A 15,315-nucleotide genomic window follows, 5' to 3' on the forward strand; every position below is an offset into this window, starting at 1 on the left:
GGAAGGCAACTGGACAGGTCACAAATGGTAATCATGTGACCCTGGCATGCTGCAACCAACATAAATACATGTTGATGGTCAAACACCCAATTTTGTTCATGTGACAGTAGGGATGCAATGATGGTTGTAATTGTGAGGACTGGTTGTAAGTCACTTTTTTGAGGCTGTTGTAACTTTGAATGGTCACTAAATGAACGGTTGTATGTCAAGGTTTACCTGTCCGTCAGGGCTCTTCTTTGGTGCTGGTGTTATTCATGGATGGAGAGGAGGAGGTCTCTGATGTAGGGATCCTCCTGGACTTGTGGTTCCCATTTGAACAGCAGGTGGAAACTATGGATAGTAGAGCTTAAACACATCCTTAAGCTGGTGCAGGAGGATCTAGCGACAATAACTGATGATCTCATCACCATTCATATAGACTGCTGCAATATGCTTTACATAGGGCTGCCTTAAAGACTACTCGGAAATTGCAATGATTAGCCCAGAATGTGGTGGTCTGGTCTTTTAACTAGCCCCTGATGTTGGAAGCATATTAAATAAATGTGGCAGGCCCTACACTGGTTACCGTTTCAATTTCTTGGGGAGGGGGCGTGGCTTGGTGGGTGTGGCAGGTGCAGGATACTGCAAAATCTCCATTCCCATCCCACTCCATGGGGAAGGATACTGCAATCTCATTCCCTCCCCACCCCACTAACCTGCTTTCCAGCTCTGTTCTCCTGTGCAGGGCAACCAAAGAAGACCCAGCCAATCAGCTGGGACTTGGGAGGCAGAGAATAGATGGGGGCGGAGCCAGTCAGAGATGGCATTTGCCAGTTCTCTGAACTACTCAAAATTTCTGCTACCAGTTCTCCAGAACTGGTCAGAACCTGCTGAATACCCACCTCTGCTTAAAGTGTTAACTATACAAAGCCCTCCATGACTTGGCACTTGGGCACCCATGGGATTGGCTCCTCCAACAGATTGGAGCAAGTAGGGAGGATCTCCTTGTTTCACATTTCTGGGACATCAGAAGAGCTGAAGCTAGAAGGCACTGCTTCTCCACACAGCATCGACCTAAAGAATGAGCACCCTGCCGAGACCTTCCCAGCCCCTCCCAGATGGTTGTTTTAATTGTTAAAAACAGAGGTTTTTTGAAGAGTCTTTCAGTAGCATCACCTCACCTTTGGTTGTTCTTTCTATATTTCTCTCCTGCTTCGGCTTTTTTTTTTGTAATTTGGATTGCTATAATTTGGTTGTTATTTCTATTGTGACATTGAACAAGATTGCAGCAGGATGGATTCATTAATTCATTAATTAAATAATTAGGTTTGTTGTTTGTCAGGCAGTCTATTCAAGAGGAAAGTGCAGCAATTTTAGGGGAGAAAAAAAGAATGCCTCCGGAGAAGGAAATTACTCGGATCCGTGCAGTGTCAGGGGATAGTCTTCCATATGCGAATGTAGCTGATCATTATTATTTTTAAATATCCTTACTAGGTAGGCCCCAAAACCTGTTTGGATCTGCAGCTCCCAGCACACCTGACACACCCCATAAGACTGGTTTTACCTGCTGCCAGATCAGAAAAGGGCTTCAGGAAGCTTGAGTATGTCTGTTCCTTTCCTGAAGGAGTTAGGACCAGGCTGTGCAACTCCCAGTTCCATGTTTTCCTACAACCGCACAACTTTACGGCTTAAAGAACTCCAAGATCCCAAGAGGTAGGACAATCTGAGCATGGAATTCAGAGCATAATAGACTTTAACTGGGGGGCTAAAAGTTGGAATGAAGAAACAGGACATCTCAGGTTCAATTTTTACCATAGATTAGTCACTTATTGAGGGAGGGGGGACATTTTGTCCAACCAAGAATGAATTCATTTTAACCTATTATTTTAAACTGAACTTTTTAGACATTTGCCTTAAAATAAGATGCCTTGAAAAAATGTCTGTTTTGAAAAATGATACCTAAATCCACAAATAATTAAACAGGGATGTTGTAAAGGGAAATATAAGGATAAAATTATTGCAATAAAAGAAACCTAGATTCAGGAGAGGGAGGAAGTGTTCTCTCCCCCCGCCAAATGATGTTTAATTATAGACTTCAATGTTGAATGAATAGTCTAACAACAGGCTTACTAATTTTTTAAAAAAATTAAAAGATTTGGACTCATTAGATAGGGATCAGTCTTCCAAAAATATTAATAATAACTAAATTAAGCCCTCACATTTAGATATAATTTAGCTCTGAGTCAATAAAGGGTGAAGAGAGATTATAGTCTTCTCTTCTGAGTTTCCTAAAGGCATCTCAGAAATCCATCACCAGAACTGCCTTCGTATGAATGTCTATGGAAAGATAGAAGTTTGGGGAATGTGAGCCTTTCAAAACATCCATGAATCAGTATACCTGAAAAGGAATAGGTAAATTGAAATTGAAATTTGTTGCAGTACTTCTGTTTTATTTCAAGTGGTAGAGGTAGCAGTGAAATACTATCTCTATCTCTATCTATCTATCTATCTATCTATCTATCTATCTATCTATCTATCTATCTATCTATCTATCTATCTATCTATTCATTCCAAGAAGATATTAGAACAAGAAGGAAAATGAAATAACAAAAAAAAAACCTTACAAAGGGGAAAGAGATGGTGAGGTAGACCTGCATGCCAGTATTAGGTTTTGTGAAATTCTACTTGATCCTCCATGCAATCCTCATGGCAACTTTCAATAGGACAAATAGATAAAAAGAACTGTGATTTTAAGTGCAGATGTTATGTTTCACCTATATTATAAAAGGGAAAGGAAGAGATATCCTTGATCTTCGGCTTGTACACTTTGGCTGATGCTCCAGTTAGAAGTTTACTGGACTGGGAAGCCTTGTAGCAAGGTTACTGCGAAGTGGGGCTGCTTTTGAAGACTAGAAACTAAAATTGGTTCTGATGGCAATGGCCAGTTGCTAACAAACAGAATCTTGTATTACTCAATGAGACCGAAGTTACAGAGTCTGCACTGGTTATTAGGCCCAACACTATTTATTTGTTTGTTTGTTTGTTTGTTTGTTTGTTTGTTTACTTACTTACTTACTTACTTACTTATAAAATATATTGGCTGCCCATCTCACCATAGGGTAATTCTAGACAGCTTAAAGATGCACATACAGTTGAAACCTAAAAAGTTAAAATTCAGACATTGAAACCAAGGACCCATGAGGAGGGTGGGGTTGGAGGGAGGGAATCTATTATTACTCAGCTAGCTCCATTGCACTGTTTCTCCACTGGGGCCCCAGGCCAACTGGCAGAGCCACATCTTTAGGCCTTTAAGAAAAGATTGAAGGGTTAGGGACAACCTCACATCAGGGGGCAAGTTGTTCCAGAGGGCAGGAACAACAGCAGAGAAGGCCTTCCTCCTGGACCCTGCCAGCCGGAATAATCAGGCTGACAGGACCTGCAGCGTGCCTCCCTCTGGCATGAGTGGTGCGAGCCAATCCCAGTGGGGTGAGATAGTCCCTCAGGTAACCTGGATCCAGGTTGACCACCAACACCTTGAATTGCACCCAGAAGCGGACTGGTAACCAATGCAGCTCACGAAGCAGTGATGTCACAGGAGGTATTCTTGGGGGGGGAGCAAGCTACCTGCGTTGCCGCGCCCTGCATCAGCTGCAGCTTCTGAATGCTCTTCAAGGGTGAACGCATGTAGAACGCGTTATATTAGTCCAGCTGTGAGATGACTAGAAACTGAACGAGCTCAGGGAATACTGATCCAGGAAAGGCCCCAACTGGTGCACAACATGAAGTTCTGTAAAGGCTCTCAAATGGTCACAAAATGTTGGTTATCGCCTCTAAATCCTTGCAAGGAACAACACTGGGTTATCTTAGGTTCTGTCTAGTCTGTTTGTCTTGTCAAGTCATCAAGAGATTGCTCAGATTCCCAACCTATGAGAAGAGATGCATGGGGTGAAATGCAGGCCTTCTATTGATGGCCCCAACATATTGGAGCCTAGTGTTCCTCTAGTCCCCTCATTTCTGACTTTTGGGAGAGTTTTCAAGAGCTTTCTTTGTAAATGGAGGTAGGAAGCCTGATGCTTAGATTCTGAGGCTAGGTTATCAAGTTGTATACATTATCTTAATGGCTTGGTTGGTTCATAAAGTGAGAAATGTTGCAAGACATTTTGTTAGTGTAATATTGTTTGCCTAGGGAATATATACTTTCAATTACATAGTAGTAGTAAAAGTAATGATAATGATAATAACCATTTTCATGCCAGGGGAACTTCTGCAGATTTCTCCCATATATACTTATTATAAAGTTCTAAGTAGCTTATAAGCGTATAAGATATATGTTTATCTGCCTATCTGTTTATCCCTGTCTATTTATTTATCATCTATCTATATATCTATTAATACAGTAATCAAGAACATTATCCAAATCATCAGTATACAAGAAATAAAAATATAATACTCTGATATCTGCCTCCTGTTTGCTATTATTTGCTATCAGACCGTGCAAGGTCTGTCATTTCAGAGCAAATCACTCTTCTGGAACAGCTTAAGGTTGCAAAGCAGCTGCTTGAATATATAGTGCAGTTGCTTCATGTCCTCCCACGGTCTCAGAGTAGAAATGTCTAGGCCTTCTTGGTAGCTGTGGTTTTGTGGTATCTAGAGAAGCACGTCACTTAAAGTAAAGCATCTCTTTGAATGATTTGCCTAGCTTTGACTCTAGACACTGGGGGCTGAGATGGCTTGTGCTGTTCCGTATTAGCTCATGGACCAACCGTTTCCTCACACTCTGCTCTATCTCACCCTTTATCCCTCTCTGCATCTGCCTACCTCACCTGCAAACATGCCATTCCCAAGAACATTTCTTGCTGATGGGATTCATGGAGCCTTGGCTTCCTCCTTTGTGTCTCAGCTCCAACTCCCCAAGTTCATTTGATGAGTGTATTTCAATATCTGGGAAGCCAGCTACCAGTAGCCATGCAATGGCTGTCTGGAGTCTGGACTGTGGTTGGAGAGCAGAGCAGAAGCACCTGTGGTTGTTTGGAGCAGGAAGATGATGTAACCCCCTGCAGAGAAAAAAAGATTGTTGAAACACTTACATGGCATGTTAAATAAAATTTTGGCTTCTTTGTTTTAGCCTGGCATATTGTATGAGTTCAGCCTTGTGGTTTATAAACCATAGTTTATTGTGTGTCTATAGTCAACCATCTAAAATTTAGTCAATATTAAATGATGGCTCTGTGCAGTATGTAAACAAAGCCGAAATCTGGATTCACACAGCACTCAAGGCCATCATGTGTTTGGTTGAACTTGGTTTAGCATGTAAACGAACAACCAAGGTCACTGAAATGTTCTTAATATGTACTGCATGTGGGGATTTGAATCTAGGTCTCCATATTATAACTCTAATCAAATTGAATTTGGTTAGCGTTGTTTGGGCTATCTGCCACAGCACATATCATTATTTGGATAAAAGAGAGAAGGCTGTCTTGAGGTATTACAGGCACAAGATGTGAAAAGTTCTTAAGTGCAGAACACCACCACATATTATTTCAGAAAGACCAAAGAAAGGCAGTGTAAAAGCTGAAATGTTGGTGTACTTTGTGTGATATATCCATCTAGTGAACACTCCCAAGACGGATCTCAAGGGTTGGCTAATTATTAATTTTTTTTGCTTTGCTCTGCACTCTTCCCTACTCGAGGTAAGGTAGAAATTTGAGGAAATGTGAAGCGGGGACAGTAAGTACGAATTTTCACCAGCCTACTTCCTTATTTGTCACATGTCCACAGTTGCTGCTTCTTTCATTCTCATTTGTGCCTTAATGTAAAATGACTTGTTAGCTATTGAAATGAACATTCTTGCCAAAACCAGGTTGGTTGCATCAAGAAAAGAGTCTGAAAATAATGGAATGAAGACAAAACAGCAAAATGATGCGTCTGAAAGAAGACATGGAAACAATCAGAAAGAAAGTAGAGTTGGACAAATCGTGGGAAGTTTGTAGAACTGAAAATTGTTGCCACCTGTCTCACATTCTTTTACTGCTTGGGATGTTTCTTTGAATTTTTGCTGATGAATCAACGTCTCTTCAGTTGTCGTGAGCATTAAACAGAGGAAATTTGAAGACTGTAACTCCACCAACCCACACAAAGGGAAAGGTAAAGCACAGGGAGTATAGAGAAAAGGGGTGCAGGATTAGATCGGATGTTGATAAATGGTAGTTAGCCCTTTTTTGACATCGATAAGGTAATCAGGAAATTGGGGTGATTGGGAAAGAGGAAAACCCTCAAAATATAAACCTCAGACCAAAATTTGTCATCTGGCCCAAACCAATGTGCCACCATTTGTGTGTGATCATGTTTGAGGTATGGTTTCTGCAATCAAACTTAAACTAGAGGGTAGAAGATATGTTATATGCATAGAGATTAAGTTGTAATTTGTGAGTGATCAATATCTATATCTGATTGTATCTTGCTCTGTATTTTGTTCTCTGCATCCTAGCTGTGAGAAGTGAAGAGTTCTGAGGTAAAAAATGTGAAGTATTATTCATACTTATAGAGAATTTTATGCACAAAATTGAAAAAAGATTCTGCTCAGGTTTAGTAAACCCTTTTCTCAGAGATAGTTGCTCTTTTTATTTGGACAGAATTTCTCTTGTACTGCTACAGGGCAAACAAAACTCCAGCAAGGGTATAGCTTCCTTATTATCACTCTGCTATGTTGCAGCAATGTGGGCAAAGAACATCAGAGTATTATATAAATTCGGGTTTTTCACACTGCATTATGAGAGAGTCTAAAACAAAAGTAGCTCATTCAAACGCAGTCAGTATTGTATTATTTAAGTTTTGGTTTCTGAGATTTATTGTTATTTTTTTTACTGAAATGTTCCACAGCTTGAGAAACTTTGCAAACCTTAGTATTTTGGTTGGTCATACAGTCAGCCAGAGGTTGGACTGGATTTGGCATTTTTATCCACCTGTCAAATCCTCCTCAAGGACCACGGATAGGCAGATATTGATGTTTGATTGTGTTAGAGATATCATTGCAGGATGTAAGCTCTCCATGTACAGCTACCTTTTGCCATAGATAGACCAATGGTGAATTTGTCGGTGCAGATAGTGTTCAAGTGATGCTCAAGTACCTTTTTTTAATGCACTGGACATGTTTTCCCATGTCACTTTTCATCTCTTCATTTAGTCTTTGTGGTAGGCCAGTTTGGTCTCTCCAATCCTCAATAAGCCTTCCTGATATACTAACCTCAATGCATCTTCTTCAGTATCCTTCAGATATTCTCCCAATACCCCTTGTTCTTATTTTTATTATCAAGCATACGTGGAAAAAGGCTGTTACAAATCACATAAAGCAACAATAGTATATTTACTAAAAGTGTTGATCTGATTAATCATTAAGATCTGTTTTCAATATGTTACCCCTGCCATGTTCCCCAGATATTTTTAGGCAACAAAGCTAAGTTGCTTGTTCTCAGTATTGTTGTTTTAACATTAAATCTTCTGCCTATTTTGGGTGATATGTAAGTTTCTAGCTGATGTCCATACATGACCAACCCATGCAGATGTTTTTGGATGATCATTCCTGAGATCATTGATATATTGAATAGGACACTGGTGGTGGTGGATGCTTCGCATTAATTTGATCTTATTTATTGATCTATTACACAGGATGCTTCACAATAATATGGAATAATAACAATGCAATTTTGTCTCCTAACATTAATAAAAAACCATCCAATTAAAATTTGCAGATATGTACAGTTAATGCCAAAATAACAGCATGAAAGGAGAGAATGCCATTGTTAGATATCTCACAAAATAAACATTTGGGATTAGGCAAAAAATTCAAATCTCTCAAAATACTATTTAGCAAGCAAATGGATATTTCAGGGTCAGTCTTATTTGATTGTTCCTTTGGTTCTATATTCTGGAAAAACACATTCAAAAAGCTTCAAAAAAAATCTAAAGATTTTACCTGCCCCTAGCCCCACAATTTTGGTCCAAAGGCCTCTGTTTGCTACCTTATTGCACAAGGTAGCCATCTTATGCCCAACCCATATCTTAAGTCATCCATAGCTATTCCACTTTAAAGTAGCGTTTTCCCCTTTAAGCAGCAGTTACTTTGAATGCAATCCTTTGTGCTCCACTGACCATCATTTGGTCTTGTAGTCACCTGCTTCTGAAGGACTAGGATTATCCCTATAGACTATGGGACACTTTAGAATGGTGCAGATATGCCCCCTTCCTTCAATCTCATAGCCTTGGCCTCATGGATCACTCTAACCCGGGCAGTAAGCAGGTCTGATTTGTTCAAACCAGCTTCTCTCCTTGTACCTTACATGAAGTAGGAGGGAGTTTATTTAAGGGAAATCACTGAACTTGGAAACAAGAATAAGCATTTGCAAAACTTTGCAAAATAAGAGATGGGCAGTCCATTTGTCAGCTTTCCCTTACATCAAGATATGTAAAAGAGGATCAAAAACATCAAGATGGGCCCACTTTAAAGTACTTGGTGATGAAAGGGTGGCCTCACCCCAAGTTTACTGCCAGCACCAACCTTGCTTCTGAGATTTTGCAAGCTAGTTCCTTTTTCCTTGAAATACACCTGACATAGCATATAGCTTAAGAAATCTTAATTGCTTATTGCTTATCAAATGTTTATTAGGGGTACTAACAAGTGATATACTGCTTACCCCTGCTTCCTACCTGTCACCATCATGCCTCAGGTTGGCTTTACCTCATGATTCATTTCAAATTTTCTACTACTTTCTTTTTGTCAGTGTCAACTTCCTGATTGTGGCCATCAGTAATCTTCACTGGAAGCAGAGAGTTTATATATATATATGTTTGTTTTCTTAAGTTTTCGCGGGTAGTTACATGTATGGTATTGGCATCACTATGAACACTATACAGAAGCCTGATGATGGCAGATGAGATTCTGCTGAAACGTTGCTACAACTTTAAAAGCACAACTACAATGACGTGGGAAAATACCCGAACAAAGCTGAATGCCATACATTATATATATATATGTATATATATATATATATATGTATATGTATATATGTGTATGTATGTATGTATGTATATATATATATATATATATATATATATATATATATATATATATATATAATATTATATATTATATATATATAAAATCAATAAAGCTTTTAGATTTGTTAGCAACTACAGAGGCTCTGAAACAAAGTCTAAACCCCACCATTGTGAACTATTTAAAAATATGTGAATAATATCAAGTCATTTTTATGCCATGTAATAAATAGAAAAACCCAGATTTAACCTATGCCCTCTTGAGTCTGTCACTAGATAATAACTGAGACAGATCAAAGGCTTCTAATTAGGTTATTAAATCATGAGCCGTTCCTGGCTGCATTTAGAAGTTCTCTGCCAGCACAGCAAATCAGCAGGACTTTACCCTTTGGCCTCTGCTAATTTGAAGGAACCCCAGTGATCAGAGTTTCCTCAGTCTCATTCAAACAACTCCTGAAGCTACAACCGCCAAGCCTCCTCCTTTGATATAATATATGCAGTACTGGGAAGCTTGATTCTGCTTCAACGCCCCTCACTTTCCTACTTTGGGAAGGGTATTACAGTACATGATCTAAGCAGCAAGGACTATACTCCCAACTGCTCCATCCGGATTTCCTGCAAGTCTGTTTTTTTTCCTTCAACCAAAGAGCAGGCTGATGAAAGCTGCTAAGAGCTGTGCTAGCAGATATTTCATATGAAGCACCTCGAAAGGCGGCTCTGCAAGTTTTCTTGCAGGAAAAGATCACTTCCTATTTGTTTCTGCATGGAAGGAAATGGTTAAAATAAGCAAGGTAGAGAATAATGGCTTCCTGGCTTCATCTTGCAGAGATTGCTTTGTCCCCATAGGAGGAGACAATAAAAGTCCTCCATCTCCTCCTGCCGTTACACATGGACACCATCAAAGTTCTTAATCACAGATGATGGTTACAGGTAGTTCTCAACTTACGACTGATTGCTTAGCAACCATTCAAAGTTATGACCTATCCCAAAAGGGAGACTTAAGACCTGAAATGAAAGTTCCAATGTTTGGGCCTCTCTCCTGTAAGGTAATGTGACCGCACTTCAGCAACAGGGTGAAAGAGGGTTGCAAATGCAGCAGTCTCATCTCACATCTCAGTCCTTGAGCTTCTCTCTCCCCTCTCTTTGTCTCCGTGTACGTCTCTGCATGAAACAAGAGTTTCTGCAAATAGAGAAATGGACTGCCCACAAGTTCAGCATCACTATAACATTGCAAAGGAAACATCAGCTCTGGCGCTCTGGGGTCAAATAACAATGGAGCCAGAAAAAGAAAAGGAGAAACAAAAACCACATTTAACTATCAAAACCAGCCATTTCTACAGAAGTTCAAAGCTGGTTCCAAATTGGTACAACGTCCTTTTGTGGAGGTTTGCTGTTTCTCCCCTGCTGCTGTCAGATGGAACCCAGTTATTATCTGATGTAATAACTCTGTTGTTTAGAATGTGTCAATCCTGGGCGCACGTAACAGATTAAGTTAGCTCCAAAATTAGCAGAAAAATACAGAAATATCTGCAGAAATATCTATTTCTATCTATGTATATCTATCTATCTATCTATCTATCTATCTATCTATCTATCTATCTATCTATCTATTGATTTCTCTTTCCATAATTTTGATTTTTTTGCCCACAATTTATTATTAAAATTTAGGGTGGTTTATTTCTTTTATGCCTTCAACTCATTGTTGATGCCTGATGACTGCTTGCACAAGTTCCTGTAGTTTTCTTGGCAAGATTTCCAAAGTGGTTTGTCACTGCCTGTTTCCTAGGGCTGAAAAGATTAACTGATCCAAGGTCACCCAATTGGCTTTGTGCCTAAGAAAGAGTAGAAGTCCCAGTCTCCCAGTTGGGAGTGGTGCCTTAGCCACTACACCAAACTGACTCTAATTTAGGAGCCATTTCATTTTTGGAGACTTTTATGCTTTTGCTTTTTCAGAATGCTATAATAAAGCACTTCTTCTCATTTTCCTCTAGACTCATTGTTCTATGACTGAGAATGGCCCTAAACCTCCTGGGCTCTGGTGGATTGTGAAGCCTGGAAGTTCAAGTCAAAGAGTTACGACCACCACCTGAATTAAGAAATAGAATGATGAGCACCAACTGGAATTCTAGACCCCTTTTTGGTCTCTTGTAATCTCTGCTTCTCCAAGAACCTTAAACAGACCTATCAAAGTCTTCCCTTCAGGTAATTTCCAGGCATGTCAGCTGTCCCTCTTAATATATGCCATAATTATAGTGACATTCACCAACTGCAGTTGATTGGATACAGCTTGATCTTCACAGCAGGCTTATGTCTCAATGTTGCATCCCTCTTGATCTTCTTGTTCTACCTGAAGCTCAAGTCAGTGGTGGCCATCTACATGTGTAACTTGGTTATGAGTGACCTCCTTTTCACCATATCTCTGCCCTTCCGTATATACTACTATTACAAGGGGGAATGGCCCTTTGGAAGTTTCCTTTGTCAAGTCTCGGGTTCTCTCTTCCAAATAAATATGTACGGCAGTTGTATTTTCCTGATGTGCATCAATCTGGACCGCTTTGTTGCTATTGTCTACCCACTACGCTGGCGCCACCTCCGGCGTCCCAAAGTGGCCAGGCTGCTCTGCTGTGTGGTTTGGGTACTAATCCTGACAGGCTCTATTCCAGTTGCTCTAATCCACAAGACAACTCCATGCATTAAGCAAAGTGGAACAAATTCTAACTTTAAACAAAATGAAATTACTGTGTGCTTTGAAAGCTTCAGTCAGCACTTGTGGCAGGGGAAACTCTTCGGTCTGGTCATTTTCGCAGAGATTCTTGGCTTTCTCCTCCCTCTGACCTCTGTGACGGTCTGCTCAATCAGAATGTTTCAGAAACTATGCCAAACTCGTGGGACGCGGAGCCTGCGCCAAGAAAAGACCATTCGCATGCTCGTAGTCAATCTGGTCATCTTTATCATCTGCTTCGTACCCTACAACATCATCCTGGCAACCTATGGGATGATAAAAGCTAATGTGATTAAGACTGATTCAACCATGCAGGCTTCAGTACGCAATGCCCTTATCATCACGATGCTATTTGCAAGTACGAACTGTACTCTGGACCCCTTGATCTACTATTTCAATACAGAAGGCTTCAAAAATACTTTGAAGAGAATAAGAAGAGGGCAACCTTGGGATTTTGAGATGGGAACGCTTCATACCAGAGCAACAAAAGTTGGTTTCTACAAGGCAGCAAATGTTAAGCAAGATAGTAAACAATATCCAGTTCAGAATTCAGTTGCTCCCTGTGAGGACTTGCCATTTGCTTCCCCTAAGATATTCTTGAGTAGCTCCATTGAAGACTCTGAAATGTAGAGATGAGGGAACTATCAAACTATCAAGCTTTTGGAATGAATTGGCATTACAAAAAGTAAGTGCCAGGAACATTTGAGCAAAATATGAAGACTTGATGCACTTAAATATTGTAAAGCCTTATACTGTATGTAAGAGCATTTCATATTTCAAGAACAATTTCTGATATTGTTTTTAGAATTTATTTTCCATTTCCTACCCATAAGGCTATGTGATATTCATATGAATGCTATGAAAAATTTATGATAAAATTCACTCATTTTCAGGTTAAGTTCAGGCTCCCAATGTTGTAGTATCACTTGCTTCAGCAACAGGCATCAGATTGAAGCAAGAATGATTGTGATCTATGGGTCACAGTGTTACAGAAATACAGATTGCCATTGCTATTCTTTTCTCAAAAACCTTACACCAAAAATATTTATTAGCTGTTTCTGTATCTACCGGTATAATACCTTTACATTTTAATGACACAATGGTGGTTTGGGGTTTGGTTTTTTTTTGAGCTTTGGAAAAATAGTTTACAAATACCTAAAATAAAAAGCCAACCAAATAAAAAATTCCTGCATCATTCAGCGTTGGTTTAAGGCAGAAGGCATTCAGCAAAGTTTCAGTGGTCTCTTAAAGATTTGAATTGGGGAGGGACAAGGGTTGTTTTTTGTGTTTTCTTGCATAGCCAACCTTCAATTGCAATGGACAAGAGTGGAGCTTATAAAAATAATCATTAAACCCCTCCCCCAAACACACACACAGTACAGGTAGTCTTCAACTTACAAAAGTTCGTTTAGTGACCATTCAACATTACAATGATACTGAAAAAGTGACTTATGACTGTTTTTCACACTTATGACCATTGCAGCATCCCCAAGGTCAAAATGGTCAAAATTCAGATGCTTCGCAACTGATTTATATTTATGATAATTAGAGTGTCCTGGGATCATGTGATCACCTTTTGTGACCTTCTGACAAAGTCAGTGGGGAAGCCAGATTCACTTAACAACCATCTTACTAACTTAGCAACTGCAGATTCACTTAACAGCTATGGCAAGAAAGGTCAAAAAATGGAACAAAATGGCTCATTTAGCAACAGAGTTTTGGGGCTCAACTGTGGTCATAAGTCAAGGACTACCCGTACACACATTGAATGGAAACACTGTATTTCTCTATGTCATCTCTTGCCGCCATAAAGGTTCTATGCAAGTTGTTTGTTAAAGCCTGTTTAAATCTTCCATGAAAGAGCCATAGTACATCTGGAACATAATGTTCAATCAAAAGGTATTTGTTCCCATTTTCCATAACATAGCAAGGAACTTTTGGCTCTGAAGTATGAAATTGTCATGTTCTCCATAGTCATGCTTTGGAGAGAAAAAAAGTGCCATTTCTAATTTAGTAGCTAGTTTGGCCCAGACATCTCCCCAAGTAAATGTTCACTGGAAGTATTAGCTGAAAAGATATGAAGTATGGTTTATTTATTATAAACATGCCATGGTATCAAAGATCCAGAATGTAAATGAATTGGCTTTAATCTCACCAAAGCAACATTCACAAACATGCTACACCAAAACTCTCCTTTATTATGCAAGAAGAAATACAATTTTGATCAAAAATAAAAATTTGAACGTCAAGCTTGTGTGTTTTACTCTTAAGGACTTCCATAATGTCAGTATTTCTACTATCCATACAATAATGTCCTGTGACGTTAACTCATGGCAAAAATACAAAAAATCTATGCAGAACCTCCTTACTAGGATATCTCAAATAATCATAAAAAAATCCCAGAAGTAAGAAAAGCACCAAGGAGACCTTACCTTGCTCCAGAATTATGGTGTGGTGTTTTTAATGGAATTTGTTAGGAATAACAAGGTTACCTAACGTAGTTTGGGTAAAATAATATATATAAACTATGATAGTAAGTTTAAGTGTGTGTCACTTTAAACTGCAAAGCATGTAATTTTGGGTGCGGTTGTGAAACCGCCATAAGAGGAAGCAAGAGAACCTGCTAGATTGCTGGATTGATGTTTTGCTAACTGCGTGTTCCCTGCTGCTGAGTTTTTGAATGTCGACGGAAGAAAGGAGGTTTGACTTCTTCATATCTCTACTGCGAGGAGATATATTACTGGACTGATATTTGTAAGTTTACTGACCTCTTTTTCGACACTGGACTTTGCAACTGAATAATCCCCGGATGGACTGAACTAGTGAATGATATATGGACTGTTTGACTATGCTAAAACTCTTACTGGAATAAACTATTTAACTAGCACAGTGTATCTGTTTTACTGAGTGTAAGCTACAAAAATGTTTATCTCACATATTTTTGCCTGCCTGCCTGACTGCCGTGCACAGTCTGCTAGGGTGTATCCCTAACAGAATTATTACTGAACATAATGAAGACAGAAAAAAACAAGTAATACTTTAATTTCACCCATAGATATGGTAGAAAACAGTGTTAAACATATTTAGAGTCTGCGGCTAGACTAGATTTTTCAAATCTTTCTTTCTGGGAAGCCCACTTTTTTAAAAAAAAACCAAAACCCTTTTCTGCTGTTGCTATATAGTAAGGCCATCTAGCATAGGAATCAAAGGTGACACTGCATTAGAGAAAATTTCCTCTAATTATATTGAAAAAGTAAATTTGCATTCAGAATAAAGAACAGAAAAATATGATATTATCCTTGCTTTAAATTGCAGTTTTTCCAGTTATTTCAGTTAGAGAATGAAGCTAATTTTTTAAAAAAATCATTTCAATACAATAAGGCTCTAACTTGTAATTTAAAGATACACTTGATTCATTTTAGGACTTCCTCCGTGATATCAGATTTGCTCTAGCAACTTTTATGCGAAATACAAATGAAAATAAATAAAAAAAATATTTCTTATTAAATTACTAGAGGTTATACATATAGAATTAAACAATTGCATCAATGCCCCTGGAATCC

The 15,315-nt window shown here is 39.0% G+C and overlaps 1 protein-coding gene across 2 annotated transcripts; it reads left to right on the forward strand.

Annotated features, from left to right (window-relative positions):
• Window positions 1-1,565: 1,565 nt before the first annotated feature.
• LPAR5 (lysophosphatidic acid receptor 5) lies at window positions 1,566-14,639 on the forward strand. Of its 2 annotated transcripts, XM_087926260.1 has the most exons (3): window positions 1,603-1,692; window positions 5,840-6,123; window positions 11,022-14,639. In XM_087926260.1, exon 3 carries the CDS (start codon window positions 11,246-11,248, stop codon window positions 12,380-12,382), a length of 1,137 nt encoding a protein of 378 aa, XP_087782386.1. In that variant the 5' UTR covers window positions 1,603-1,692; window positions 5,840-6,123; window positions 11,022-11,245; the 3' UTR covers window positions 12,383-14,639. The 2 variants fall into 2 exon arrangements, with proteins under 2 accessions (XP_026569133.1, XP_087782386.1); XM_026713348.2 differs by lacking the exon at window positions 5,840-6,123 and having other exon boundaries at window positions 1,566-1,692.
• Window positions 14,640-15,315: the final 676 nt, after the last annotated feature.

This window comes from Pseudonaja textilis, chromosome 2 (genome assembly GCF_049901715.1).
Source record: "Pseudonaja textilis isolate UNSWEBS1 chromosome 2, rPseTex1.2, whole genome shotgun sequence".
Taxonomy (NCBI): Eukaryota; Metazoa; Chordata; class Lepidosauria; order Squamata; family Elapidae; genus Pseudonaja; species Pseudonaja textilis.

Coding starts and splice junctions, on each gene's coding strand:
- LPAR5 (XM_026713348.2), top strand. CDS start 11,246: ATGTCAGCTGTCCCTCTTAATATATGCCATAATTATAGTGACATTCAC.